General features: G+C 38.1%; 2 protein-coding genes across 2 annotated transcripts; one reads left to right on the top strand and one right to left on the bottom strand.

The window, feature by feature from the left end:
• Positions 1-1,006: 1,006 nt before the first annotated feature.
• On the bottom strand, positions 1,007-11,547 carry ush1gb (Usher syndrome 1Gb (autosomal recessive)). The gene is made up of 3 exons (XM_022211861.2): positions 11,218-11,547; positions 3,637-4,084; positions 1,007-2,951 (listed from the first exon to the last, which is right to left on the bottom strand). Exons 1-3 carry the CDS (start codon positions 11,379-11,381, stop codon positions 2,130-2,132), a joined length of 1,434 nt encoding a protein of 477 aa, XP_022067553.2. The 5' UTR covers positions 11,382-11,547; the 3' UTR covers positions 1,007-2,129.
• Positions 11,548-15,300: 3,753 nt separating this feature from the next.
• LOC110963471 (proton channel OTOP3-like) lies at positions 15,301-27,951 on the top strand. Its single transcript, XM_051940003.1, has 7 exons — positions 15,301-15,619; positions 15,699-15,835; positions 19,407-19,465; positions 19,659-19,813; positions 23,280-23,953; positions 25,127-25,288; positions 25,371-27,951. The coding sequence occupies exons 1-7, from the start codon at positions 15,301-15,303 to the stop codon at positions 25,539-25,541; spliced, it is 1,677 nt and encodes a 558-aa protein (XP_051795963.1). The 3' UTR covers positions 25,542-27,951.
• The last annotated feature ends 4 nt before the right edge of the window (positions 27,952-27,955 follow it).

Genomic DNA, 27,955 nt, shown 5'->3' on the forward strand with positions numbered 1-27,955 from the left:
GAGGTATATGTGTGTTTTTTTACTCAAGGTGAATCACGGTAGTTTATTTGTTATTTGAGCAACTTGTAAATACTCACCTAAAGCCCTCACACTAGAAACTGTGACAAGTTCAGATGCTAAAGTCACCTGACAGGAAGTTGAGGACGTACATTTGTGTTTTTAACGGCTGTGTGGGTTACATTTGGTCTTGTTTCAGAAAATACAGTCTAATTGTATTTATGCAGCCACAAAACATAAATAAATAAATAAAAAATATTGTTCAGCCTAGTGGACGTCCTTGTCATACTACCAGACACAAAACTACAAATATGGACACAAAATACAAAGAGACACATAAAGACCACAAAGAGACATGAAACAGCTGTAAAGAGACACAACATTGCCACAAGGAGACAAAAAATGTCAACGCAAGACACAAAATGACCTAAAACAGTCACAAAACAGCTAAAAAGAGACACAAAGCAACCACGATTAGAAGCAAAATAACCACAGATACACAAAAACAACTAGAAATAGACACAAAATGAATACAATGAGATACACAACTGCAACAAAGAGACACAAAACGATCACAAAGCAGCTACAAATAAATACAAAGTGACCACAAAGAGAAAAAAAATGATGACAAGACACAAACCAGCTACAAATACACCAAAAGGTTGCGAAGAGACACAAAATGGTTAGTAATCTAAATAAACTGCTGCATCCAGAAAGAAAATTACCACAAATAGCAACAAAACAACCTCAAATTAAAACAAAGAAAACTCTACTTTGATGAAAAATGACACAAATCACAAAATATTTACCACAAAAAACAACAAATTGCCACAAAGAGATGCAAGACTACAAAAAATGTCTTCACAGTGGTTAAAACTACAACAAAGAGGTGAAAAATTACCACAAACTAATAGTGTTTGTAGTCTCTTTTAGCCTGGATGCCTTGATTGTGTTGAGGAAACCTTCTATAAACTCATAAAATCTAAATTCTGAATCAATTCCCACACAGAACGGTAACAAATTTCACTTTATTTTAATAAAACATCTTCAGACGATCGTTACAAAAACTGCCAACGTAAAAACGCACATTCCAGCTCAGTCACACTCTCAAGTTCACCGGCTGACAGACCTTTGAAACCAAAAACGCAACCCGAGATAGCAGCGTTATCCATCTCACCGTCACATAACCTCAGCGTGACGCCTCGTTGTTTTCGTGCTGCTGCAGTGTTTACAGAGCGGTAGCCGTTTACATCCATCACAGACGCTCTGAAGTCACTGATACGCAAGAAAACTGGACAAAGAAGACGTAATAAACAACATATGGACAGGTTCAGGTACATTCACTGATACACAAATCATTATTAGATGTGTTAATACAAAATGCAGAGATAATGAGGTCTTTTCTGAGAGGCATAATAACAGCAACATTATCCTGCAAACAAACAGAAAAAACAGCATTACGTATGAAGGATTAATATGTCTAATCCTGCTACTCAGCTCTAATTTTCATGTTGTTATATCATCCCGTCACTAGGTGGCACTGTTCAGTCAGTAAAAAGCTGTTAATGTGGAGTGTTGTTGAAATAAGAGGAAAACGCCACCAATTTTTAATTATCTCCTCGTATTAAAAGTAGACAATCAAGTTCTGCATGTATTTTCATGTTTTCTGAGCCCAAAGTTTTATTTGTAGATGTCTAAATACATTTTATTACCACTTTATTTCTACTATTCTCTGTTTAGAGCCTCCAAAAATATGTCATTGGTCGTGTTTCCATAGAACTGTGAAGCAAACCTTTGAAATGTTGCAAATCAAAAATTTGCCTTGTTTCCCTGAATCCTGCGAACCTCAAAGCCCACCAACAGGTTTCAATGGCAAGTTTTGTTTTTGAAAATCTCTAAAATGACGCCATGGAACTCCCCAGATTTTATATGCAAGAAGAAGTCTTTCAGCTGATAAACTTGATGTAGATGTAAAGTTAAAGGTACCAAAAGTGATCCACTTTCTGATTCATGTGTTCACAATCCAGTAGATGTGATCTGAAGGCTGCACTGTTGAAGGAAAGGACAGTAGCTACTGTGTTTATCTGGGAGGAATAAGGGAGAAGATCGGTGCTTCTACTGAAACTACATCTTCAAAGCTCAGTGTCTTCGATGGCCTCTGGTTCGTCTAAAGTGTCCAAACGCCTCTTGCAGGCATCCAGCAGTTTTTTTCTGGGGCCTAGAGGGATGTGGATGCTGGTGAGGTCCTGATCTGAACACAGCATCAGAGCCTCCAGGTCGATCTTCTCCTTCCTGAACAGCATCATGAACTCTCCGAGGCTCTGGGAGGCCAGGAAGGTCTCCAGAGGACTGTTCTCGGGCTCCATGTCCTCGTCCAGCCCCACTTCGGCCTCCTCCCACGGCAGTTCCTGCAGGTTTCTTTCCTGGAGGCTCAAAGCGCTGCCGATGCTGTCCTCGTCGAAGCTCGGCGAGCGTCGAGGCAGGTGGCCCCGCAGGCGGACGTTGGGCGCCCGGCCCACAGGTTCGCTTCCTGCCACGCTGCCGTCGTCCCGTCCTCCGATCCCAAACATCCCCCCGCTCATGTAGTTCCTCCTGAACACCATGGTGCCCAGACCAGGCCGGGTGAACAGGGAGTCGCGGCCGGAGTCGGCGCTGATCTCCGAGTACGCCGCCTCGTGGAGGCCCGGGTCGCTCATTGCACGGGAGACGGTGTCGGTGTCGTCGTCGTTGTCAGGGTGGAACATGTCGCGGATGTTGAGGCGCGACCGCTCCCTGGGGTTGTCGTAGGTTCCCTGTTTGAGGAACATGACATCGTTGCCGAGCTGCAGGCCGGACAGCGAGCGGACGCTTTTCCTGCCGTCCTCGTAGATCTTGAACGTACCGTCGACCTGCTTCTTCTTCTCCAGCTTCTTCTGGATCTTTGCCTTCCCTTTGGCGGTCGAATGCAGGGTGGCCTGAGAGGAGAGTAGAAAATAACAATGAGCAAACAATAATAAATGACTGTAATTTCAAACTAGCTTCTGCTCCGACAGGCTTGTCCAGACTGTTTATAAAAGATGGACGTAGACTTCTGTTCTGAAAACTAAACACTTAAAGCTGCATTCTCTCTATCAGCCAGCAGGGGGCGACTGGCTGCTAAAAGAAGTCAGATTGTCCAGAGGAGAAAATGATTGTACTTCTCACTTCTGTTAAGTCACTAAACATTTTTTAAATAAGTTTAAGATCTCAATCTCTAGTTCCAAGTCCCTTCAATACAGTATAATGTTCATTTAGTAAATTATGCTCCCATTTAAGGGAAAATTCAAAAACTACTGAAAGCTGGTGATATTATTATTATTAGTCTATTATTGATGAATATGGAGCAGAAAACCTGAAAAGAGAAGGTTTATTTTTCAAATGTTGAAACCCAAACGTCCTCCTGTTCTGTAATGACCCATAAACTGCAGTGAAAAATGAACCAACAGTGAAGAAAAATGTGACGGAAGCAGAAAACGAGGGTTAATCGGATGCATTTGACTGTCTTTACTTCCTCTGTGTTCGTGTCCTTTACTCTAATTCTCATTTATCTGCCCACTCTGGTTTCATCTTTATCTTTTAAAGTGCTGTATAACTAAACTTTATGACTATTTCTGGGTGCACCTGTGAGTATGGCATGTTGGAGGTGACCGTGTTGAACTTGCGGCTCAGCGTGCTGCTGCTGGTGGAGCTGGAGAAGCTCATGGTGTCCATGTTGTCCAGAACCGCCGACTCCTTCATGAACTTCCTCTCCATGCGTTCGCGGTGCTTCCTCTGCAGCTTGGCGCACTCTTTGATGCGGCGCTCGGTGGCCCTGAACGCCCGGTCCTTCAGTTTGCTGACCAGCTTTGGGTTGAGGGTGATCTGCTTGGCGGCGATGGAGTCCAGGTAGCGCACGCACTCCATGTGGCCTTTGGTGGCGGCCATGTCCAGGGGGGTGTGGTAGTCGTTGTCCAGAGTCCACACGTTGGCACCGAAAGCCACCAGGAAGGAAAGGCAGTTATGGTGGCCGTTGGCAGCCGCCAGGTGGAGCGGCGTGTTCCCCCAGATGTCACATCTATCCGGGTCACCTCTGGAGGAAACAGAAGGGTTAGTTTAACCATTACTGGTGTCGTTTTCTGGTTCTAATCTGGAAGGTTCTGATGGACAAATACTGAGAATGTGCAGGAGGCCTTGAAAGAGTTGCATCCTTGTGTCAGAGAATTCAGAGTTGTCTTTGAACAAAAGAGTAACTATCCAGAACAGAGAGAACTTACAGGAAGCTAAACAAGTGTACAAATACTGTCATTCTCCTCCTCTCCTATAATCTGGTGTGTGAGATTCTGAATAAAGACATTTCAACATTTTGAATGTGATTCTTTTTCCTCCACAGCTATAACATTCTCTCCCTTTGTACTGAAAATCTAAAACCATGAAAGCATTTTGTTTCTTCGATTGTTGACTGTGATTCAACCATGTGCCTCTATAGATGACTGAAAAGTTAATAAACTATTGTTTAGCTGTAGATACACTCTTATTAAAAAGTATGGATGATTGTTGCTGTGGTGATGTTACTCTAAAATGTTTAGACTGTTCGAATCTTGAGACTTTCTGCTTTCAAATGACATATAATCAGGGTCAAGTCCTTACAAAATACAGGCTCTGGTTGAGGATTCTCAAAGTATTTGCAAAACCAATTTTTCAGATATATTAACCCTCCTGTTCTCATTTACAGGCACCTAAAAATATTGTTTCCTTGTCTGAAAAAAATACAAAAATTCAGCAAAAAAATTTACCAAATTTCTGAAAAATTGCAAAACCTTCAGGAAGAAAATTCCAATAATTTCTTAAAAGTTCCCCTTAAAATTTTTATTTTTAAAAAAAGATCCCCCCAATTTGACAAGAAAATTCAAGTAAATATTTTCAAAATCCAGCAAAATTCACTGGATTTTGGTTGATTTTTATGTGAATGTTCAACATTTTTAACATTTATTTTTTTCCACCAAAAATTGTTCAAAGATTTTCCCAAAATGGTGAAAATGTGGACATCAGAAGTTTCACTGTGAAAATATAATTTTTTCCCCATTTTCAAACTTTAAAACGGATCAATTTTGACCCACAGGACGACACGAGTGTTAAAGAGATTCATGGACAAAAACAAACGATAAGTCACCAGAACAGGGCTCAAGAGGACAGGATCTGCCCACCAGGTCTTGGATGAACAAATGGAAATGTTCTATTTAACTTCAATATAACTGATTTACCAAGACATATTTACTCCAAAGGCTCAGTTTACCCCTTAATGGAGGCAAGTTGAGACAAGAAAACACTTTTTTTTTTGGAAAAACTATTCATTTACCTCCAAACCAGTTATTCCCAGGGATGCCCCACATGCTGACGTATACGTACATGTTTTATTTTTAGATATTATTGACATGCCTCCACTGTAATAACACCTCAAGTAAAAACTGGCTCATCTTACCCCACTCTCTCCTAGTTTACAAACCAGCCTCTGTGATTTTCTGAAGCGCTACGTGGGTCTGAAAACTTTCACGTTGAACTGAGACAAACTCGACTGTCACCATCGAAAAAACTCACAGAAACTGCTTGAGATTCAGAGGATTAACAGAGACTTCCACCTGTTGCTTCAGTATTTCATAGGAGTGTACAATAACAGTAGACCGCTACCCACAAAGCAGTGCAGCAACAACAACAACAACAACATGCTGCAGCGGTGTGTTTAGGAGCTGTTAAATCCCTCCTCCTCCCACACGGCCGATCGCTGATCAATAATTCACCCGCTGCAGGTTAAACATGACAGAGGTGAGTCTGCATTATTAATCCAACACACCCTGAAGCTTTATTTCACCGACAGCCGGCGACACCACGAGCCCAGCGGGTCACCACCTCCTACCCACGCTGATTCCACACACTGAGCTGCACCAACGCGTCACAGAGTCGACTTTTATTTCTGTTTGTTTATTCTGAAAGGACGATTAAACAGATCGGATTCCAGCGGCAGGAGACGTATCACTGCAGCAGGAGAAATCACACTTTACAGTAACCTGACCGTGAGATAGAGGAGGTAAAATACACAACTATTAACCAGAAAAATAAACAAAACGAAGCTGGTGTCACACAATAAACCTCTGAACATGTTTTATTCTAAAAAAAAAAGCCAAATTTCTACAGAGTTTCTCAGCAGGAAACTGTAAAAGCAGAGAGGAATCTTTTGCTTTTCAACTTTCCTACAGTCCCTGAACTAACCATCTCATATTCTTGTTGGTCTTTCTAAAAGTTTTGACTAAATTCAATCAGATATCATACAAACACGAGAACACAAAAATCTCAGACAGCCCGTCACATACTACACACTTTGTCCTGTTGTTTAAATAGATCATGGTTGTGTATTAATTCATTTCCCCTTAAAAACACAACAATAATATACAGACAAAGTAATTGTATTTTCATTTTTTGTCTCTTTAATTCATAATTGTTCCTCTTACAGTCAAAATGTTTGCCTTTTTAATTACAATTTTATCATTTTTCTCATGATTTTGCCTTTAATTGCCCATTTTTTTCTGACAAGCCATAATTTTGACTCTTTTCTACGCTTTAATCCAAAGCGACGTACATCTGAGAGCAGATACAACATAAGTCAGGAGAAAACAACCTGATACGAGCCATTAAACAAGTTCAAGTGTGATGATTTTTCTTTTTAAATAGATAATGGTTGCGTATTAAGTCATTTTTCATTTTAAAAAGACCCCACTAATCGACTGACAAAATATTTGTATTTTCATTTTTTATCTCTTTACTTTAAAATTGTTCCTCATGCAGTCAAAATGTTTGACTTTTTAAGTTATAGTTTTATCATTTTACTCTCATAATTTTGCCTTTTATTGTCCATTTTTTTCTTAGAAGATATAACACGAGTAAAGATCTAGTCAGGAGGAAACAACCTGGATAAGAGCCATAAAACAAGTTCAAGAGTCATCATTTTTCAACATAATTTTGGCCTTTTTAAAATAATATTAGCTTTTTATGCTTTCAAACTCTCTAGTCCAGGGGCCCAGATGTTCTACCATGCCCCCCCTCCCCCCTTAACCTTTATGATGTCCTAAATATGACTTTGAGTGCTAACAGTACAATAACTCATTCCCACTATTTCTACTTTACCGCAAAATGTGATTTTTTTCTACTCATTTTTCAGTTCTTTTTTACTGAAAATTGACAGCTTTTGTAGCCATTTCACTCATGGCAATCACAACATGTTATATATCATATAAAAGCTTGGAATCTGTAGTTTTCAAATATAATCATATTGTTCTTGTATTTTCATTACAATAGAAATGACATATGATACAATGATAGCATGCCTCAGAGTTAACTTTTTCAGGGACATTTTTAATATTAGCAACTCAAACTTTATGTCAACTTTTACATTGATAGCATATTCCTGATAGAATGCATTCTGTGTTGCATATCTGCACTATAATGTCATGCATTGCAGTGTTTGGTTGCTTACAAGTACTGACTTACTGCATGATCTATGGATTCATTTTTGACCATTTCTTTCCTTCTGTTTGTTGTTCTTGCTACTTTAAGCCTTTAGGTTCTGGCTGAGTTAAGGATGTTTTAAAGTAAAGGATGAGGGTCCATCATGGGTGAAACCAGCAGATTTCACTCATTTTACCCCAGGACTGGCAGATACAATGCATATAGCAACGTAAAAAATCTTTGCTTGAGCATAACATTTTTTGACCGTATCAAGTTTTTTGGTAAGTTAGATTTCAACTTTACATTTCAGTTTCTGTTTTAAATCCAAATTTGAATTTATTGTTGATTAGTTAAGTGCTTACAACACGTAATCTGTCATTTATACATGTAGTAATAATATACTTCTGTGTTAATGTTTTTCTTTGACACGTTTTCAGACAGAGCAGCGTAGGATGTTCTGCTGGTAGGCGAGCAGATAAATGTCAGGAGAATTGTTCCTTTCCTTAAAAAAAAAACACAAAAATAGACACACATACTCCTTGGGGATTGCTCTTTTGACAAAACCCATGAGCCACCCAAAAATTCCATTTTTCAAGATGGCCGCCATTGAACAGAGAGAACTGTTGCTTTTCACAATAAAATGGCAGAGGCTTGTCCCATTTGAATGATTTTGGTGTCAAATCATCCATTTCTGACTATGCAGAATCTGAATTTGGAATCATGTCCCTACTCACTGACTTCCTGGCACCATAACGTCAATCCTGGAATCCTACATGTTTTGTTTCTTTGTAGATATCTGGAAGTTGTAACGTGTAAATGATCAACTGAGGCATAATATTGTTGAAATTGAACTCATTTTTCTTAAGAAATCTCAGGCCGTTCATAATGTTTTGTAAAAACATAATTCCTTAAATGTGAGCATTTTTGCACTAAAACAAAGGAAACATTTGGACTTGTGGTTATTTATGGGTTATCAGACTGGACTGAATGTGTTCCCTGAATTAAGATAAGTTTGACTCCTCTGTCTTAATGCTTCACATCCATCAGAGTGACCTTTTTGCTGCTGCCTCATATTATAAACATGATAAATGACACAAAGCTGCTGCTAATCTGCAGCCAGAAAACATCAAACTGAAGCAAAACCTCAACAGAAGCCTCCTCTGATCCTCTACCTGCAGCTGAATCTGCAGCAAAGCCTCAGATCTGAACGTATCTGATCTGTATTAAAACGTCTCTGAAGATCATCAAACCTGCTCATAAATAAACCTGAGACATTAATAAGATCCATTAAGCAGCAGTTTAGCCAGTGACCTTCTCTATAATCAGGCTGTTAGAATGTATGGAGTCCTGCAGCTCTGATTGGATCACAGGGAGCATTTTTATTACAAAATATAATATATTTATTTTAGTCAATGTGAGTTTTCTTTGATAGGAAGATGAGGAGAATTTTTATCACGTCAAATCGTACTTGTTTCTCTAGAAAGTCAAAATCAGGATTTTTTTAATGTCATAATTTTGATATTAACATTTATCATCTCATGTTTATTAAGAACACCATAATTCTGACTCTTAAATTCCATAATTTCACCTTCTTAAGTCCTAAATTAGACTTATTTTCTCATCCTTGTGACTTTATGTGCCTTATTTTTTGACTCTTAAATCCCATAATTTCATCTTCTTAAGTCCAACATTTGGCTTTTTCCTCATCATTTTGACTTACTGTCCCTTATTTTCTTATAATGTTTCCTCAGATAGTCCAGATCTGGCTTTTTTAATGTCATCATTTTGATACTGACATTTATCCTCCATTATTTACTAAGAATGTCATAATTTAGACTTTTAAATCTTTATAATTCAGAAATTTGACTTTTAAATCCCATAATTTCACCTTCATAAGTCATAATTTGGACTTTTAAATCCCATAATAATCACCTTCATAAGTCAGAAGTTTTACTTTTTTCTCATCATTTTGACTTATTGTCCCTTATTTTCTCATAATGTTTTTTCAGGAAGTCAAAAATTGAACTTTTAATCTCATATTTGTTTTATTTCATCCTTTATTATTGATACAGTTGTGCTCCTAACTTTACATACGATGGCAAAATTTGTCAAATATTGTCCATTTTTTAAATAAAAAATATGTTTGATCATGGAAGAACTTTTATTTTGGGTTAGTGGTCAGACAAAGTTTTTTTAAATTATTATTATTATTTGCTCCGATCATTCATGTTTTCATTAAAGAATATTTTACACATTCTGCCAGGTTATTATTTATGAGCACATCTATTTTCTGACAAACAGATTTAAACGCAGCTTCTTCATCATAAAATCAATCTTCTTTTTTAATGTATGATCTGTTTTGTACTTTTACTTCCTTTTATTTTATTTATTAGTGTGTGTTTGTGTGTGAAGCCATGACCATTCTTATGATGTCTGTGTCTCTTTAAACACCTTATCAGAGGAGTACACAACAGAATATACTATAACAAAGGCAATGCTGATACTAATCTTGATATTTTGACAGAATTCAGGTTTAAGTGTATCAGAAAGCCCCTAGAATTACATTTTAAATATATGGTAGTTCTTTATTATTATTATTTATTTACTATTATTATTCCCCTCAGTATCAATAAAGTACCTACCTACCTATTCAGTTATATTATCTAAAAGGCAAAAGTTTTTGACTGAAATAGGGGGGAAATTCATTCATTTCCACTTAAAGTGAGACAGTACAGACAAAATCTACATTTTCTTTTCATGCACTGGTCAGTTTTAAGATTTTTTAGATAATTTACATCATAACTAATGGAGAGAAAACATCCAAAACACACATTTCGGCGTTTATTCTACTGCATTTTACCTGTTTCTGCATGCGAAAATGAGTTTAAATCACCCTCTTAAGTGCCAGTTATCACACTTTTATAATTATATTTTCTCTTTGTCTCATAATTTAGACCTTTCAATCACATAATCTCACCAGAATATGACATAATTTAGACTTTCAATGTTAGAATTCTCCCTTAATCAACCAAATGTTTACATCTATCTTGTAATTTTTGTCCATTTGTGTCTATAAACTTCAATTATTGTGTAAATCTTTAAAGGCTATTTGTTCAAAATGAGTTTCTCCTTCAAAAATCTGCACTCCAGCAGCTCTTACAAACACAGAACGCTGCAGCTGTATGCCTGTGTATCTACATCATGAAGGTTTTCACTGAACGGTTTGCTAATGCCTGATTTATAAAACATTTTGACAAAAACATGGCAAAAAATACATTTTTTATGGCTTTGTTTTCTGATTTCAGGGGTGATAATAAACAGTTATCTGTAATTATTTTTTTGAATATGTCAACACGAAGAAACTGGGCATTTTGAGATAAATAATAACTCAGTTTCATATAAACATATATGAATAAAGTAAATATAATATAAAAAAACTGTGTCATGTTGTAAATAATCACATGGGGAGGCTCCATAATGATATCTGTTGTTATAAATTATATCCTAAATTAATAAAACAGTAAAAATAATAAAATATAAACTGAATGTTGTTGCCACAGCAGAAGAAAACGAGGATAAATGTCATCTATGATAAACTGAATTATTTTGCCTCTCTGTTAGTTATTATTGAAGTTTTATCCTAATAAAACCTACAGCTGCTGATTAAAAAAACTCTACAAATTAAAATTCTACAGGAACCGGCTCCGGTCCCAGTACTGGACTCACCCTCTGCTCACGATGAGCCGCAGCGCCTCCAGGTTTCCGTGGTAAGCGGCCCATAAGGTCGGTGTCATCCCGTCCTCGTCCGGGGCGTTCAGGTCCTTCCGGGCGGCCTCCTTCAGCACGTCCAGGTACCCGTCCCGGGCCGCCCGGTGGTACCGGTCGTTCATGGCGGCGCCTCGGCTCACTCGGAGCTCGGTTCCATGGAAGCACCGGACGGTTCTGACCGGGAATAGACGGTCAATCCGGGACTCGGCGGGTCCTGGGCGGCCTGCAGCGGCGCGGAGGGACGGACGGTTACTAGGAGACAGACACGAGGGGTGCTGGTTGCTACGGAGGGGCAGGGCCTGGCGACGAGATGACACGCCCACTGTTAAAGAGACAGTAACCTTATTGGCACACCTGTACAGTCTAATATAACCAATACAACTGATAGAAAATGTGTTATAAACATCTCTACAATATATTTAAATCTATACAACTGACAGAAAAAATATTTGAAACACCTGTACAGTCTAATATAATCAATACAACTGATATAAAATGTATTAAAGACACAAATAGAATCAATACTGACAGAACTGATAGAAAATGTATTAGGAACACCTGTGTACTCTAATATAATCCATATAACTGAATTTTCACAGTGAAATGTATCAGAACACTTTTACAGTATAATATAACATACATAAAAATGCAGGAAAAAATTATTTAAAAATAGAATAAAATAAAATCATAGAAGTTGCAGGGCTGCCAATCAAATCAAATGCAAAAAATACTTTAAAACAAGTGTAGACACAACATAAATAATTAAAGCTGCAAGAAGCATTGGACAGGTCCTCGCATCGCTGCTGGTCCACGAATCCACACATGTCCACCAGGTGGCAATGCGACCGAGAGTGTATGTCGGCCTATGGGTATCATCAGGACTGGACTCTGATCACAGATGTAAAATTTTAGGCAGATTGAAGCGCGTATGAGGCAGTTACACAGCATTTGTTGTCCATCCACCTATCGCTATCACTCTGACTGTATATTGGTCTATTGATGTCATCAGGACCGAACTCTGATCATACATGTAAAATTTCAGTCAGATTGGAGCATGTATAGACCACTTATACAATACTTACTGTCTAGCCACAAGGTGGCACTATGACTGTGACTGTATATCAGCATATGGATTCGATCAGGGTGGCGCCTCGCGGGGCCTCGCCCCCCCCGTCACCAACGGGTACAGGCACCTGAGGGTGACAGTAGAGATGTATTCTGATGAGCGATCCTTCATATCATAATCATGTTTCTTTTGTTGTACCCATGAAGCCATGACAATTTTTTTTTGCATAAATTTGATCCGGCTTCCACACGTTTGGCCTGGATTGTATTTGTATATATTTATATACAAAAATAATATTTCCCCCTTTCTCTGAATAGATTTTTAATCAGTTCTACCAAATTTTCAGTCATTTTCAGGAATTTAATCTTTTAATTCCAAGTTTGTTTCCAGACATATAAAAAATAGAATAAAAAAATATCCCAAAAATGTATTATTTTCAATATAATAAATGTTCAGTGGAAGCTGTGAGTAACTAGTAAATTAAAAAAAAAACAAAAAAAACATAAGGACAAAAACATCTTCATGCTAACTAAAATAAAAGGTTTACAATGTGGAGCTGCTGATACATCAATCCACCACGTGGGGGCGCTGTAGAGTCTCAGAGAGAATCACACTCTATGATAGAGAATGATAGCCTAGCCGTGCTAGATCCAGGTCTGAAGACACAAGGGTCTAGGAACTCTTGACAGGGAGGGAGGTGGGCTAAAAGGTTGTCTATCAAATCACTCTGCAGCAATTGGGTAGGTATACAACCAATCAGCACAACGAATAGGCTCCTGGAGCGCCGGAAATCAGAGGATGCAGGAGTTCGGTGAAGCCTTATTTATACAGTCAATGGGTGAAGCTCAAGTATATTACAGACATGTTAACAGAAAGATTATTCAGAGTCGGTGCTAATGGAGCTCAACGACTGTTGTCGTTAAGAATTTCAATTCGTTGCCGTGAACTAGCCTAGCGCGGCTAGGCTAGTTGTTTCCGGTTGTTTCTGTCAGAATCGTCGCGCCTCTGTCATCACTTAGTTACGCCCACCTTCTGACTCTACACTTCATGGTGATTGGTCCGGCCAGTTTTAGGAGAATCCAGCCTCGAGCCTTATGGAGGGTAACTAGACCCACCCTGGCAGAGAATTAAATTCGTTGCCGTGGGTTGTCTAGCACGGCCAGGCTAAGAGAATGACTCTATCATTATGATTTAAATGAGATTTAATCTGTAAATAAGATTATTTCCTGCTCATTTGTTGTACAGCATAAATGGATTTAGACATACAGAGTTGCAGATCTCTGAACACTTGTGTGTCATTTTTTGTGTATGTATTGTTTATTTGTTGTTTTTCTTCCTCTGGGGCCTCTTGCCAGGTCATCGCTGTAAATGAGGAATTGTTCTCAACTGATCTTATCTGGTAAAATAAAGAATAAAAAAGAAAACATAACATTATTGTACAAGAAATTGAACTATAATAACAACACAGTTAAGTCTCAGATTAGAAGTGAAGGAATTCATGTTTCACTTTATTATTATTTTTTATCACTGAGTACTTTTACGATGTAGTAAAAGTATTAAGTGACAAAAAATCATGGATTCCTTCACCTGTTGTTATTATAGTGGTGGACTGTAGAGAGATGAACAGACTAAACTTTTAATCTCACAAAAACCTTTATCATTTCTCTGTAATATTACACATTTTCCAACTGTTTATCTTATCATTTTAACCTCATAACTCACAATTTTGACATTAATCTCATGGATTTCAATGAATATGTTTGAATAATGGCATCTTAACTAATAGTTTTTCCTTTTTTCTGTAGTTATGAGCTTTCATCTTATATCTGATGAATAATCTTTCCTCAGAAAGTCAAAATTTAGACTATTCAGTCGTTTTTTTTAATCATAATTAAAGTTTGGATCCTTTTGACATAATTTTGACTTAGCCGTCATAATTTAGACTTTTTTGCTCATTATTTGTCCTCAGATAGTTAAAATCTGTATTTGTCACATTTGATTGACTTTAATTTAACTTGGAAAGTCTTTCTTGTAAATTTAAATCCATGATGTTTTTATAACTTTTCAAATCATAATTTCCCTCCACAGAGTCATAATTGTGACTCTTTAATTATCTTGTATCATAACTCATAATTTTAACTTTTCAAATCACATTTTTTCATTACAATGTCAAAATGTAGTCTAATAGTTTTAATTTTAATCATATTTTTTAGCTTTTTATTTTTTTATGACTCAGCAGTCATAATTGTGATGTTTTGTTCTTTAAATTTGTCTGAGTGAGTCACAATTTTGACTTTTTAACTCAAACTTTGGACTTCATTTTATATTTTGGACGTTTTATCATCTTTTTTACTCAGTTAATCATTATTTTATGTATTTGTAATCCATGGATGTGTTTTTTTTTTCATATTTCAATTCATATTTTTTCTTCAGAAGATCAACATCTGGACTTTTTACCTTAGCTTTCTGATTTTCTACGTCTTATTTCTGACTGTAGAGGGAGCCAACTAGCAGACACTGGAGTTCTACTCAGAGTGAAACTAAAGATTAGCTGCAGCAGTTTATCAGCTCTGAGTGAACCATTTGCAGCTACTTGAAGCGGTGCAGAGATAAGACTGCAGATATATTCATGGATCAGTTCCTGGTGGATTTTCTGCTCACAGACCGATACTGAACCTTTTCAGCTGCTTCAAAGCAAAATAATGACACTAAAACTGTTGTCAGCAGATGGACAAAGACTCTTCTGTGTTCTTTTTGAAGTAAACTTTGCTCAGGTGGCAGAGCGTGAAAGGAGGTCAATGTGAAAAGTAAACATGAAGTTTTACCTGAGAAAGGTGCGTCACTGAGGCCACACCCACAGCGTGGGAAGATATCAGAGGATTATCGGGAGGAATTCCTTCACAGGAAGCAACCTGACTGAATGGAAAGACGCACAAGGAGGAAGTAAACAACTATATTGTATGTGACAGGTGAAGATGGATCCTGGAGTCTCAGAGCTGGACTCGGACCCTCAGAACCAGGACCCAGAGGTGGACCCGGTGCTCCTCTGGGCCCCCAGCGGGAGGCGTCTGATCTCCGGTCTGCTGGGTCTGAACCTGGTGCTGCTGGGAGCCGCTCTGGTGGCCGGAGAAGCCTTCAACCCGGAGGGCCTGAAGCATGAGGAGCCGGAGGTGTTCCTGCTGGTTCTGATGGGGTCCAGTCTGGTCTGGATGCTCTGGTACCTGCTGTGGGCCCGGAAGCAGCCCGGCATCTGCCCCCACAAGGACCACCACGCCGGGGGTACCACAGTCATCGGTAAGCTGCTCAGCATGCTCATAAAAACAAACTGTGTCTGTTTGGGTTTTCTAACAGTGTCTGGTTCTGCTGGTTTCAGTGGTTCTGGTTCTGTTTGCTGCCTTCAGTCTGCTGCTGTACGTCTGCAGAGTCGGGTATCTGATGAGCGTCAGGGAGTGCAAACCTGCTGCTACTCTCATCTCTCCATTCATAGAAGCGCCGTTTCTCGCTCTGCAGGTAAAGAAGGACGTTTCAAATCTGGCAAACTTCCCTCCAGTGTCGAAGCATGAAAGGTTTATTTGTTCAGTACTTATCAACAATAAGGCAATTCATAGAGCTTCACTTAAAATAACACTAAAACACACCCAGCACTCACCAGTCCTCAGATTTAAACCTCATTATGGCTCCGTGTTATTATAAAATATGAAAACTGTGCTGTAGTACGGAACATCAATCTACTGTCTAACCTGATTAACAATTTACTGTCACTTTACACATTTCTTGTGTTGTTGAATTACAGATAATGAATAGAAAAATCACAGAAAAAAATACTATTAATGTACACATGAGCTGTAAAAGAAAAACAGGCCACAACTGTAAATGATGTCCAAATCAAAAATCTGCATATTTACAAAAGGCTTTTCATTCCTTTGCAACATTTGACCGGAAAAATTTAAGCAGTTTTACTGTGTCAAAATCAGCAATAATGTAATTATTTTACAGATATTTGCTGCTATTTAAAAGAGTAATTATGTATATTACAGTTTGGACAAAGAAGTGTAATTTTACAGATTGTCAGGTCTCAGATTTTGTGAAATTATTACAAAACAAAAATAAAACAAAAAAGAAAGCAACTTTAAATACTGAATATATTTTTTTACAAATAGTATTTTTTTTCATATGCAATGTGTGACATAACATTACTCTGTTACTGTATTTAAATCTGCTAAAAATCTAAATATTTTGAAGATATTTGTTGCTATTTTCACAGTTTCAACGCTAGTTTTTTAGATGGCTTTTTAACATATTTTTCTGGTACCCTTGGTGCCTTTATTTAGTCCAGGTGAAGAAAAAATTCTTGCCCATAAAATCCTGTAAAACTATACTCAAATAAATAACTGATAATAGTCAGATCCAACCTGCTGCCTGTGTTGCTGACTAAAAACACCGTCCATAATGTAATGATGGTTTTAGTAACCACAGCAGCATTTAATAAAACAATAAAATCGGCTTTCATTCACTCTGCCAGCTGCTGTCATATTTTGGCTGTCAGTATTATGATTATTAAGGCCTCGTTCTTTATGTGTTTACATGAAGCATCCACACAGATATCTGCTGTGAAACGGAAAAATCTCTGTAACAAAACACTTCACATGATTTCAGTAAACAGGTCTGACTTCTACAAGCTATAAAATGACATACCAATGTTTCTGATCAACTATATTGTATTATTTTTAAGGGCTATAACAAAGAAAATTGTCAAACTTATAACACAACTGGATGCTGAACTCTGTGTTTGGACAATGCCAAAAAATAGCAGCGTTTGTGACAAATATTGCCCATGTTTCTGCTTTGGAACTAATGAAAAAGCTAAATTAATTAATATCTAAACATATAAATTTAAATATATGATTTAAAGGTACCTGTCACAACAAATCACATAAATTTCATCACAGGCTGCAAAGGCAGAAGTTACTGCTACACTGCTAAGCTACGCTACTTACCTTGTAGCAGTACTAGTTTTACATTATTTTTTTCTCCAATATAATTTAAGATTTTCCTTTTGTTTTATTTACTTTATGTGGCAGAACAAGTACAATCTAAATGTGCTTACAACTACGTTTTCACATTTCACAAAATGGGAAGAAGTTGCTAAATTAGCTTTAGCTAAGGCTAACAGGCTGCACACAGGCTAACTTTTCATTCTAATTTCTAGATTTTATGAAAGAAAATCCAAAATTACACATTATGTGATTTTATAGTTTTGTTTTTAAAAGGTAAGATGCAAGAAAGTTCAGATCTATGATTTAATTGTAATAAAATGTGTAGGTGGTCTGCTGCTGCTAACGGTATTAGCTGTTAATTAAAGCTAAGCGCTAGCTAGCTAGCTATTAGCTAGGGCCAACAGGCGGCACTTAGGCTACATTTTATTTCAGTTTATTAGTTATTGTGAAATTTTCATGTCATTTCCCTCCTAAATTGAACATTCTGTAGTTATTTGTAGTTTTGTAACAAGATAAGATGTGAAAAAAATCTGATTTAGAATTCAGTTTTAGCCAAATATGTAGTTAGCTCTACTACTGCTTCAAAAGACAACCGAATCAACAGCAATGACAGCTTTTATAACACAATAACTTGTTACTTGACTCCAATTCTTACTCTGTAAAATCAACACTCAAAGTACAAAAACATTTCTTGGTAATATTTATTCAGATACTTGCCCCTATTCTGCAGAGTCCGGTGGTGTGTGGACACCAGCATCTACAGTCTGTTTACCAAATATGTAGCTAGCTCTGCTACCAGTTCAAAATAGTTGTGGATAGCTCCTTTTACAGGGCTTTAACTGTAAAACTGTAAACTAATCAGCTACTTTAATGAATTAATCTTCATATTTATGCATTTAAACACCCAATTTAAAGATATTTAACCACAATGAATCATGTGAATTTCTCTACAATCAAAGGCCGCAGAAGCAGACGCTAGTGCTAATCTGCTAAGCTAGGCTACTTAGGTTGTAGGACGCTGGTTGTTGCTTTGTTCTTGGGTAGACTTATGATTACACTTTTCTTTTTTTAGCGTATGTGGTAGAACAAAAACGATTCCTAATATGTTCAAAATTGACTTTACATATTTCAGGAAATGAGAAAAATTTGTTAATACACCTTAGCTAAGGCTAACAGCGCTAGTGGTTAGCCAAGGCCAGCAGGCTGCACTTAGAGTAAATTTCACCTTTATTTTCTCGGTTTTGTAAAATGTACACAGTATTTTAATCAATTTTTCACACTCTGTAGTTATTTGTAGTTTTAATGAAAAGATAATATTTGAAAAAGTCAGATTTACAATCAGTTTTAACCAAATATGCTAGTCTGGCTGCAAAACAACTGAAACAACAGTAAAACAAACAAACAAACAAACAAAAAAACAGTTGTTGATAGCCCGTTATACAGGACTACAAACTCTAAAAATGTTTTTTTATGTTAAGTACTTGTGCTTCCAAACAAATTAGCTACCTTAAAAAGTCACTCTTTTAATACATGCATTTAAATACCTAATTTAAAGGTAGTTAGTCCCAACAAAGCAGATGAATTTCAGAGGCTACTGCTACCCTGTTAGGCTAGGCTACTTAGCTTTCAACAGCACTTGTTGCTTCTTTCTTGAGTATGATTTACGATTTTGACATACTATCAACAATTAAAGTACAAAAACATTTCTTGGTATTATTTATTAAGAAACTTGTTGCACAGTCCAGTGGTTTCTGGACACCAGCATCTACAGTTTGTTTATATGTGAAACAATCAGCTCATCAACCAAACTAGACTGCAGCAAACAAAATTAGCTCTCAGAATTATTAGCAACTTGTAAGCTACAGATCAGTGAAGTTAGAAGTATATAAGTGCAACCTTTGCTTTGTTAATAATAAAAGTATCTTCCAAACAACCGTTTGTTGTTACTGCTGCCTTGTGCACATTAGAAGTATATTTTCAACCTGTATATATGTCAATATATCAAATTTAATTTCTGAATTTTGTCCTCAGTTTTATCGTTTTCAGGTGTGTTCTTGTTAAATAACTCTTTTCTTCTTTTGCAGACGTATTTGCTTTGGGCTCACTCCAAAGACTGCATTCACAAACACAAAATCGTCACCAGGTGTGTCACTCTGTGTATAAAATAGGCTGTGCGTGTGTTTTAAATATTTTCATATAAGTGTCAGGTTCTGGTGTAAATTACTTTTGTATTTTTGTCACATCTCTTTGTATTTGCATTCCATTTTAAGTTCTTTGTCATATTTGCATGCTGTTTTTAGTGTTTTTATCGTATTTGCATGCTGTTCTGAGTGCAGGTCGGGGTTGATGGTGATCCTGTCGGCCGACCTGCTGCTGTGGTTGAACGCTGTGACTGAGGACTCTATCCATGTGGAGATCGAGCTAGAAAAACAAGACAATCTCGAGTTCAGCAACAAAATCTCCCTTGATGATGACAACTTTGATTTAGCAGGTATCTACTCTAACAAGAGCTGAAATCACAATTATTTAGTAAAGTAATAAGTTGACAACTATTGCATTAATTGTCAACTTAGTTTGTGTAATTATAAAAAACTAAATTGTGTACATTCTCTTTAAGATGTCTGCGTGATGATGTTCAAGTCTGAAAGGAGTTTGAGACCAGCACAAAACCAGTTCCAAATTAAATGTGAAACCAGTCCTAAACCAGGTCAAAAACTAGTCCAAATGAAGTTCAAACCAAGTCCACAACCAATCCAGAACAAAACAAAGTCCAAAGCCAAGTCTGAAAGCAGTCCAGTACCAAATCTAAAACTAAGTCCAAAACAAGTCAAAATCCAAACCAGTAGAAAACCAATTGCAAAACAAGTCCAATATCAACTCAAATCCAGTCTAAAATCTAGTCTTAAATGAATTTACAGTCCAATTCCAATTTCAGTTCAATTCAATTTCCGTTTTTTGCCATTGCTATAAATACCAAGGAGATGTCATTAGAGCATCTGACAGTCGACATCACATCACAGATATCAAGTGCAACCAGTGCAAAACTCTCACCCATACATATGTATGTATGTACAGCACACATACTGCCCTCAGTAGTAGCAGCACACGCCTGACTCACACAACAGTAGCTAATCACTAGCAAACATAGCATAATGGAAGTGCATCTTTTACAATGATAGCGTTCAAAAGTTTAGGGGCCCATGGAAATGTCCTTATTTTTTAAATAAAAGCAGTTTTTTTTCAATGAAGATAACATTAAATTAATCATAAATCCAGGGTAGACATTGTTAATGTGGTGAAACGACTATTCTGTCTGGAAACGGCTGATTTTTAATGGAATATCTCCATAGGGGTACAGAGGAACATTTCCAGCATCCATCACTGCTGTGTTCTAATGCTACATTGTGTTAGCTAATGGTGTTGAAAGGCTCATTGATGATTAGAAAACCCTTGTGCAGTTATGTTAGCACATGGATAAAAGTGTGACTTTTCATGGAAAACATGGAATTGCCTGGTTGACCCCCAAACTGTTGAACACACATTCAACTGTACAACACTTTGTAACATTATATTACCATTCAGTCCACATTTCAATCATAGGAGGTGTTATCATCATCACGGTGGCTGAAAGAGAGAGAGAGTGGCCATTAATTAAGACATGATTGTTGCAACAGCGCAGTTTCAGTCCCCATTCAGCAGCCTGACTGCTTTAGGGTCCAGGCTGTGGGTGAGTCTGGTAGATTTGGCTTGTATGGATCTGTATCCCGGAGTAGAGTACATGAAACAGATGGTGTGCTGGGTGTGACAGGTCCTGGAGGATGTTTCAGACTCTGTGCCGACAGTGGATAGCAATGGGAGGCTTTTCCCAATTATTTTCCATGCAGATTTTACTAGTTGTTGAAGAGCCTGCTGATCAGCAGCTGGAAACCACACCAGTAGTCCGTATGTCAGCACAGTGGTAAAGGTTTAGCATTTGTCTCTGGGAGTTTAGCCCATTTAAGCTTCCTGAGGTAGAATAGACATTGTTGTGAATTCTTAACAGGTGGTGGGTTTCAGACAGAAGACAAGTCCTCTGCGACAGTCATCCTCAGCAATTTGAAGTTTGAGACCCTCTCCACCTCCTCGTTACCAATGAAGAGTGGACTGTGGCTGAACTGTCCAGATTTGCAGAAGTCAGCTATAATTTCTTTGGTCTTTTTGTGTGTTGAGAACCAGGTTATTGTTATTGCACCATGCTGCCAGCTGTTCAACTTCCTTCTTGTGTGCAGTCTCATTGGTGTCAGTAATGAGGCAGAGCACTGTTGTATTGTCTGCAGATTTGATTATACGATTGAATGGAAAACAGGGGAGCAGTCATGTGTGGAAAGTGTGTACAGTAGTGGACTGAGCACACATCCCTGGGCAGTGACGGTGTCAGTGATTAAGGAGGATGATGTATGCCTGCCTACCTCAACACACTGAGCGATTTGTCAAAAAAAATCCAATTAAAGAGGGATCGAGGCCAAGGTTGTGTAGTTTGTTATGGAGTTTGTTTGGCCAGATTGTATTGCATGTTATTGTTGCTCTTACTGTATGCTGTAACATGGGAAGTTTCCCCTGACATGGGGAGTAATAAAGATTATCTTATCTTATACGAAACTAAAATAAACAAATCAACAGCCTGGCATGAAATTGATGTAGTCCAAAACTGTGGTAGTGAATGCCTCCAGCGACCCACATGTCCATGTTCTCTGGGCTCTGAAAATATCCCAGTCTGTGGTGTGGAAGCAGTCCTGAAGTCCATGGACGACATCCTCTGTCCATGACCCAGTAGTCCTGACTATGGGCCTGCTGGTTCTGATTTTAGGTGTATACCAGGGTGATCCGACAGACAGACCCAGGTGAGAGTACACCTGGGCTCTGTATGCATTTGCTAAATTAGTATACACCTGAATGAGGGTCTTGTTTCCTCTAGTGGCACAGCTGACATTACGAAGGAACGTACGAAAAACAGTCAGTCAGCATGATGGAAGTCCACCGCAGTTAACAAAGACACTGTCAGACAAAAACGCCCAAAATTCATTCAAAATCCAGTCTGAAACCAGTTCAAAACCAACTGCAAAATTAGTCAAAGACTATGTCAAATCCATTCCAAACCCAGTGGAAAACATAGAACAAACCAGTCTAATAGTGCAATATTAGTATGAAAACCAAGTCTAAAGTTAAGTCTGAAAGCTGTTCCAAAACCAAATACACACCAGTGCACAACCTACTGCAAAACCGGTCTGAAACAGAATCAAATCCAGTCCAAAACTATGTCAAAACATAAGTCTGAAATCCATCTAAAACCAGGCTTAATATTCATTCTAAAATCAGTCCAAAAATATGCAAAAACCTGTCCAAAAACCAACTGCAAAACTATCAAATCAAGCCCTAAATCCAGTCCAAAAGTTATTGAGGACCCAGGCCCAAAAGTAGTCCAGTATTCATCAATCCATCCATCCATTCTCTATACACCGCTTTATCCTCACTAGGGTCGTGGGGGGTGCTGGAGTCTATCCCAGCTGACTCGGGCGAAGGCAGGGGACACCCTGGACAGGTCACCAGTCTGTCACAGGGCTACATATACAGACAATCACACACACATTCACAAGTTCAGCATTCATCCAGAACCAAATCAGAAGTTGGAAGGTGGAAACCAAATACTAAATCAAGAACAAACCAGTCAAAAACCAATTACACAACTAAACCAAAACCATGTCTAAAACCAAGTCTGAAAGCAGTTGGAAACCAAGAACAAAAAGATGTCAAAATCAGTCCAAAACTAGGCAGAAATCATTCTCCATCTTCATGTTTGGGTTTGATCTCCTACTGCAGGATGAATTTAAGGCGCCTCCCTGATGTCTCTCCATGATGGATAAGAAGTCAACATTTAAAACTGGAGCTCACCACTGTTCTTATTTCTAACATTCCTGCAGGAAACTCGTCGTGTCAGTGCAATGACAGCGCCGCCTGCCTCGCCTTCAGGAAAGGCTTCGAGATTCTTTATCCCTTCAACATCGAGTTCTACCTGATGGCCGGCTGCATGATCTACGTGGTCTGGAAGAACGTTGGCCGCAGGACGAGTCCGGACCACCACCACGCTGATGAGAAGTTCAGCCTCCAAGTCCTCTTCAAGGGCGGGATCATATTCGGCCTGGTGTTTGGCGGCCTGGTCCTGATCGCAGGAATCGTCATCTTCGTTCTCTACCAGATCTGGGTGAGTGACACGGAGAGTCGCCTCACCGCCTTCCTCGTCTTCTACGGCTACCATCTGGCCATCATGCCCATCATGTCGCTCTGCTCGCTGGCCGGGGTGCTGGTCCACCGGCTGGAGAGAAGAGCCCACGAAGGAGGCCACAACCCGACCAGAAGCCTGGACGTGATGCTGCTGGTGGCGGCGGCTCTCGGCCAGCTCGCCCTGTCCTACTTCTCCCTGGTGGCGGCCATCGCTGTGGGCACCCAGGGGCCTCTGGGGGACCTGGACCTGTCCTACTCCATCCTCAGCCTGCTGGAGCTCATCCTCCAGAACATCTTTATCATCGAGGGCCTCCACCGGCACCCGAGCCTGGTCACCAAGAAGAAGCAGAAGCAGTGGAGCGGCATCTTTAAGGTAAACTGTGAATAAAAATCTAGAACAAAAACGATGAAAATCTGAATGCCAGAAAAATATGGTAAAAACACTAAAATACTGCAAAGTACAAAAACAGTAAAAGAACAGTCCAAGAAATGGTAAATATCTGTAAATTAACAACATTTTTAGCTTATTTAAATACAGAAAAACAGTGTAATTTTTAGTCACAAAAAAACATTTATAAAAAGAGATTTTTAAAAATGCGTTTATGTATTTTTTTTTTTACGTCAACAGGTATTTATATTTCCTTTGGGATTAAAACAATTTTATCTTAAGTTATCATAAATTAATACTTTTTCTTTAATTTTGCAAAAATATTTTCTGTAATTTAACAAAACCAAGCAAGTCTCTCAAATAACTGAGTGATAAAAATGAATTACTATTATTAAATCATTAATATACATACATTTTCCTTTAATTAAGCAAATATCTGTAGAATAATTCTATACTATTACTATTTGTGCTGATTGAAATACAGTTAAAAAAAAAAGCAAATGGTAATTTTTACATTCAAATATTAAAGAACTAATAAAAAATTCTAAAAATATAGATTTTTTAAATATATACATTATTTTCAGTTTGAGCTGTTTTTTTTTAGTCAGCATGTAAATTAATAAGTTTTTGAGAGATTTTACTAGATATTATCTGTAATTTAACAAAGCTAGTACAATCCGTTTTAAAAATATTTAGCATATTTCATTTCGTAACATACACATTTTTTTACCCACAAATAACCTAAAATATTTGTAAAATAATGCTATTTTTTGCTGATTTAAATACATTACAGTAAACAGTTTTATAGCTGACATAGTTTATCAACAACTGTTTACAAAATTATTTGACAGTTTTCCATTTTTAACATACATAATTTTTACTTGAAATAACAGCAGATACCTGTAAAAGAGTAGCATATTTTGCTGATTTAAATACAGTAAAAGTAGTGTACGTAATTTTATGGTCAAATGTTGTAAAAGAAAAAGTACAGATTTTTAGCATGGACATTAACAGTTTGGCCCTTTTTTCCAGTTTACATGTAATCTAATAGTTTCTTTGTGATTTTACAAGTTATTATGATGTTTATTTTTTTAAATATAATTTTAACTTCTTCAGTGTGCCTGGTGGGTTTTGTTTACATTAAAAACTGTCCTACAGTCAAAGAAAAAGCTTGCTCAAGAAGAGAAGAAGACAGATATTTCTCTGCTGGAAGGAAACACGTCAGCGCCACCTGCTGCCCAGGAGCATGATGGGAAAAAAGCCTGGATCAAAAGAGCCACACAGGAGATCTGCGCTTTCCTCATCCTCTCTAACATCATGGTAAAGTTGTGTTAATGAAAGAACAAATCAGTCAATCATCTCCTGCCTGTTTAAATCACCTGGATGTTTCCTCTGCCCTCAGCTCTGGGTGATTCCAGCCTTTGGAGTTCATCCACAGTTCGAGAACGGTTTGGGGAAGCAGTTCTTCGGCTTCGGTCCCTGGTTCGTTCTGGTGAATCTGGGTCAGCCGCTGGGAGTTTTCTACAGGATGCACTCAGTGGCAGCTTTAATGGAGCTGCTCATCTCTGCATGACGACCACCTGGTACCAACTAAATCATGTTAAAGTGGACCAACCCATGCAGGAAATACCAGCAGCCCACGTTTACACCACATCATCTGGTTGATCAATCACACATTCATTAAGACTTGAATATGATGAGGCCTTGAAGTGTTTGGGCCGGACTGTCTCAGAGTACGTTACATGTTTGAGAGATTTTTATAGCAGTCAAGATGGTTGAACTACAGGAGGTTCACTAGGAAATAAAGCAACTTTTGCTTGATTGATAGAATGAGGCCAGAATCAGTAGATAATGTGATCAAGTAGGAGAATTTTTTATTATTTTGAGTAATAACGTTCTAGCAGATAGGTAAAATATATTGATATTTAATGTGTGATGTTATAAAAATCTAAACCAAAGTGGTGCTACTTGTGTAAAATGCAAAAAGGTTTTAGATTCCAAAATCTTGCTCTGAACTCAACATTTTCGGGACGAACTGGAATGCAGGTTCAACATCTGCTGCAAAGACTGAAACCAGCGGAGTGGAGGCTGTTACAGCTGCAGAATGAAGCCAACACTGTTGCAATGACATGTTCAGTTATTACAGATAAATATATGTAGGTGTCCACGCTGCAAAGTGTTTTTACTAACACACACAGAACTCATAGAACTATCGAATACCGTGTGAAGGTTTCTAGAGTATTCTGGCAAAATCCTCAGAAACAAGAACAAGGATTCCTGCAGCAGATGATCTGAACTCAACAGAGTTCTGATCTCAGCATCATGGAGACAGTCTGGCTCACATGAAGAGATACAGAGAAAGACCAAATCCATAGAAAAACTGGGATGAGCCTCCAAGATCCTCTAAAGTCAGCTTCAAACCAAGTCCTACACTAAGTCAGAAATCAGTCCAAAACCAAGTCAAAGAGTTTGAAACCAAATCCAAAAACGGTTTTACAAAATAACAATTCAAAACCAAGTTGGAAAAGCGTCTGAAATCAATTCCAAAACCAATCCAAACCAGTATAAAACCAGCTCCAGAACTCATACAAAACCATTACAAAACTAAGTCTGAAACAGGTCTTAAAATCAGGTACCAAACATTCCAAAAAAACTAATGCAAATACAACTCTAAAACCAGTCCAAAATCAACTCCAGAACCAATCAAAAGCTGAGTACAAAACTAAGTCCAGAGCCAGTCCAAGACCATGCCAAAAACCTGTCCAAAGATCAGTCTCAAGCTAGTCTACAACCAAGTCCAAAACAAAATTTCAAAAACTAATCCAGAACTGGTCCAAACCCAAGTCTGAAATGACTTAGAAAGCAAGTCCAAACCCAAGTCTGAAAAGACTTAGAAAGCAAGTCCAAATCCAAGTCTGAAACAAGTCCCAAACTATTTCAAAACAAGTTCAACAACCAGTCCAAAACTAAGTCCAGAACTGGTCCAAAACCAGGTACCACTCTGGTCTAAAACCAAGGAAAAAAAAACCAAGCCTGAAAAGGCTTTGGAAGCTAGTCCAAATTCAAGTCCAAAAATAAGTCCCATACCATTTCAAAACCCTTTAAAACCAGTCCAAAACCAGTCTGAAACTGGGTGCCAGACCAGTCCAAAATCAAGTCCAGAACTAGTCCAAAACCAAGTGCCTATCTGTGCTCAAACTGGGTCAAAAACTCAGTCTGAAACTTATCCAAAGGTAAGTCTCAAGCTAGTCTACGACTAAGTCTAAAAATTAAAAATAAGTCCAGAATTGGTCCAAAACCAAGTCTGAAAAGATTTTGTAAGCAAGTCCAAATCCAAACCCAAACCTAAAACCAAATACCATACGATGCCAAAACCAGTTAAAAACCAGTCCAAAACTAACTCCAGGTCCAAAGCTGCTATCTTCTCCTCCGGCATCAGGAAACGTCTTCAAAGCTTCTTCAAATCCAAACGAAATACAATCAAAAGATCAAACTAACCTCATTGGTGCATTCAGGAACGTCGGAAATCAGAGTATCAGTAATGTAAATTTTCAACGAAAATTTTGGGTGGGGGCACACAGGGTGGCCAATCAGATCACCTGTGTGTGTGTGTGTGTGTGTGTGTGTGTGTGTGTGTGTGTGTGTGTGTGTGTGTGTGTGTGTGTGTGTGTGTGTGTGTGTGTGTGTGTGTGTGTGTGTGTGTGTGTGTGTGTTCTTGTACTTGCTACTTTGTGAGAACCATTTTCTGCATTTAACTATCAAAGTGAGGACATTTTTACAAAGTGAGGACATTTTGGCCGGTCCTCACTTTGAAACAGCCATGTTTGAGGGTGAAGACTTGTTTTTAGAGAACAGGTATGAATTGAGGTTTGGTTAGGGTTAGGGTAAGGATTAAGTTTAGGCAATCAGTTGTGATGGTTAAGGTTAGGGTAAGGCTCTAGGAAATGCATTACGCCTATGGATGTCCTCACTAAGAAGTACAAACGT

Source organism: Acanthochromis polyacanthus, chromosome 19 (assembly GCF_021347895.1).
Source record: "Acanthochromis polyacanthus isolate Apoly-LR-REF ecotype Palm Island chromosome 19, KAUST_Apoly_ChrSc, whole genome shotgun sequence".
NCBI lineage: Eukaryota > Metazoa > Chordata > Actinopteri > Pomacentridae > Acanthochromis > Acanthochromis polyacanthus.

Excerpts from the sequence above, each read along its gene's own strand:
- ush1gb (XM_022211861.2), bottom strand. The coding sequence starts at position 11,381 with ATGAACGACCGGTACCACCGGGCGGCCCGGGACGGGTACCTGGACGTG. Across the intron at positions 4,085-11,217 it reads CGGCTCATCGTGAGCAGAGG|AGGTGACCCGGATAGATGTG; the intron begins GTGAGTCCAGTA and ends TGTTTCCTCCAG. Across the intron at positions 2,952-3,636 it reads CCAACATGCCATACTCACAG|GCCACCCTGCATTCGACCGC; the intron begins GTGCACCCAGAA and ends CTCTCCTCTCAG.
- LOC110963471 (XM_051940003.1), top strand. The coding sequence starts at position 15,301 with ATGGATCCTGGAGTCTCAGAGCTGGACTCGGACCCTCAGAACCAGGAC. Across the intron at positions 15,836-19,406 it reads CGCCGTTTCTCGCTCTGCAG|ACGTATTTGCTTTGGGCTCA; the intron begins GTAAAGAAGGAC and ends CTTCTTTTGCAG. Across the intron at positions 19,814-23,279 it reads TGACAACTTTGATTTAGCAG|GAAACTCGTCGTGTCAGTGC; the intron begins GTATCTACTCTA and ends ACATTCCTGCAG.